This window comes from Austrofundulus limnaeus, unplaced genomic scaffold, assembly GCF_001266775.1.
Source record: "Austrofundulus limnaeus strain Quisiro unplaced genomic scaffold, Austrofundulus_limnaeus-1.0 Scaffold11, whole genome shotgun sequence".
Lineage (NCBI taxonomy): Eukaryota > Metazoa > Chordata > Actinopteri > Cyprinodontiformes > Rivulidae > Austrofundulus > Austrofundulus limnaeus.
This window is the reverse complement of record NW_013952413.1, coordinates 3,148,832-3,151,511: the sequence shown is the minus strand read 5'-3', so window position 1 is coordinate 3,151,511 and position 2,680 is coordinate 3,148,832. Positions and strand designations below refer to the sequence as shown.

The 2,680-nt window shown below is 37.1% G+C and overlaps 1 protein-coding gene across 2 annotated transcripts in view; it reads left to right on the top strand.

Moving 5' to 3' along the window:
• Positions 1-2,680, top strand: part of LOC106513288 (bile acid-CoA:amino acid N-acyltransferase-like) — a gene marked incomplete at its 5' end in the record, with an annotated part of 37,100 nt that overhangs the window by 30,154 nt on the left and 4,266 nt on the right. Inside the window, 4 exon segments of one of the 2 annotated variants that reach the window (XM_014002033.1) lie at positions 748-923; positions 1,004-1,120; positions 1,816-1,901; positions 2,500-2,580. Of the exon segments in view, the coding sequence (XP_013857487.1) occupies positions 748-923; positions 1,004-1,120; positions 1,816-1,901; positions 2,500-2,533 (413 nt within the window). 2 annotated transcript variants of the gene reach the window in all.

The following is a 2,680-nucleotide window of genomic DNA, read 5'->3' as shown; positions in this document are numbered from 1 at the left end:
GACTCAGGTTGCTCCACTGTTTCAGTTCTTTCAGATTTAACTGCCTCCTTTATCACAGTTGTTTACAACAACCTTTTGTAAACACTTGGACATTTTATTCTGTCGTGGTTTTATTTGTCACAGAGGTCTTCTTCAGTATTTATGGAGAAAACTCTTCTTCCCCAGACCCTTTTTGTTCTGGTGTAACTCAAGGGTCTGTGTTCAGTCCTGCTTTGCTTTCATTGCATGTGTTGTCTTTGAGATTGATTTTCAGGAATTATATTATTGCCTTTCATTGTTAKGCTGATGACATCTGAATTTATCTCTCCTTCAAACTGGGTGTCTCTGCTCCACTGCAGCCTCTGTTTAACCCTTTATAAGATGTCAGAAACAGTTTAAAAAACAGAATTTTCTTATCTAAAATGAAAAATAAGACTAAAATCATTCAAACATGAATTTGTCTGCTCACCTGCTCCTTCTTTTTTAGTCTCTGGGAGACGGTGCCTATATCCAGCAATCAACTGAATGTAKTGTATCATTCAAATCAAATCAAATAATTATAATTTACTTGCAGAATCAAGTAACCACAGTTGTCAGAACCAGTTTTTATCAGTTATATCAAATTGCCAAAGCAAAATTTTCTATAAAAGACCTTTTTCCATGCCTTCATCACCTATAGATCCGACTGCTTCAACTCATGTATCCATTTTTAAAGTTTAAAGGAGCCACAGAAYGATGTTGGCTAACTGTTGTGCTGGGTTCCTGCAGGCCCAGGCCCCTTTCCCGCCATGCTGGATCTGTGGGGAATGGGTGGAGGACTGCAAGAGTACCGCTCCTCTCTGCTTGCATCAAGAGGCTTCGTTAGTCTTTCTCTTTCTTATTTCAGGCACAAAGATTTACCTGGTCCACCTAATCGTGTCAATGTTGGAGATTCATATTACAAAGTGCGTAAAGTTCAACAATGATTTCATTTGGTGCTTTACTTGAAAATGTTTTTTTAATCATCACATGTTCTATTTTAAAGGCAGCGTTCCAGCTGCTTCAGAATCACCSTCAGGTGGTCTCAGACAGAGTCGGGATCATCGGCCTCTCCTTCGGATGCTATTTGACGCTTCGCATCGGGGCTCAACTTGGAGTTAAAGTCGGTGATAGAGCTTCCTGTCTGGTTTTATTATTGCTCTATAGAACAAACAACATAAGTAATAATTAGGGGTGCAACAATACATGCATTGAATTGTTTAATACAATGCTCTGGGTTCAATACGCACTATGTATCGAACAATGCAGATCTTTAAAATCTATTTTATCAGTTTGTCTTCTGAAGGTGCTCTGTGTTGAAGGCTCAGTGGATCTGTGTTCGACTACTCCACCTTGGCTGCATTGTCGAGCACAGATCCACTGAGAAACTTACTGTTTTCAGCAACATTCATTTATTTATTTAAAAAGGACAATGCACATTAATCAATATTCTGTGAATATAAAGCGCCAGAATTAGCACAACAGCTAAATTTCATCTGTAGTCCTGAGCAGATAAAAAGGTAACAGTTCATGAAACGTGCACAAAACAGACAAAATTCAACACTGCCCAACAAACACACAAACTCTTCAACATTTAATTTAAGAACTGTACTTTGAGGTTAAACAAATGTTCTTTATTAATTTCAATAATTTACAAGTTTACAAGGAAATTTCTTCTGTTTTGTATTTTAAAAATATCGAACCGACATTAAAATATCGAACCAAACCAAATCATGAATTTTCTGTATCGTTGCACCCGTACTAAAAATGTATATTCACTGAAATTTTTATATTCCAACAACTTGTTCTCCTCTTCAGCCTTCCTGTTTGGTTTGTATTAACGGCCCTGTTGGAAGTACGGCAGCATTTTCCGATTTAGAGGACATGACTGAAGAGTTTGGCAGGTAAATGATTAGTTAGACATCGAGTGCAGTAATCATCTGTCAGCCACCGAGACCATTAATGCTGAGATAAAACAGTGATGTTTCAGTCTGTTTCCTCATTTTTTGTGGAAGACAGAATCAGTCTGGTTTTTCTTTTTTTATGTTGTTAGATCACTTCTTTCTACAGACCTCACCAGAACTGCAGCTCAGTGTTGGCGTTTAGTACAATTCGCACATAGAGATTTTGGGCTCTCTTAGTGTTTAGRTGTATTATTTACTGTTAAAGACATTATCCCTGGTTCATTCCATTTTGTTGTAATCAACAAATGATTGGGTTTATCCACTCCTTTTTATTTTAGCTCCAACAAACTTTGCAAATATGATGATCGAGGTTATATCATTTTCAAAGATCTCTCCTTRCCTGCTAATCTTCCCCCTGAGACCATCGTCAAGGTAAGACTTTAACCAGCTGCTGTTAAAACATCACATAGGATGAAAACAAATTTGTTGTATTGATGGACCATCTACATCCTCTCACATCTCACATCAACATTATTGCTTTGTTTTCGCTGGTGGGCATTTAAAGTTCTTCTCAGTGACATTTTTTGTGTTTCTGCAGTTGGAGAACATCGACTGTCCTCTRATGTACATAGTGGGTGAAGATGATTTGAGTGCATCAAGCTCTGAGAGCGCAGACATGGTAAAAATTTATAWTTTTTCATTACAACTTGTTTATTTAATTTTATTAAGCTAGATAATGCAGTTTATAGTTTTTAATATCTAAAGGAAACATCTTAATG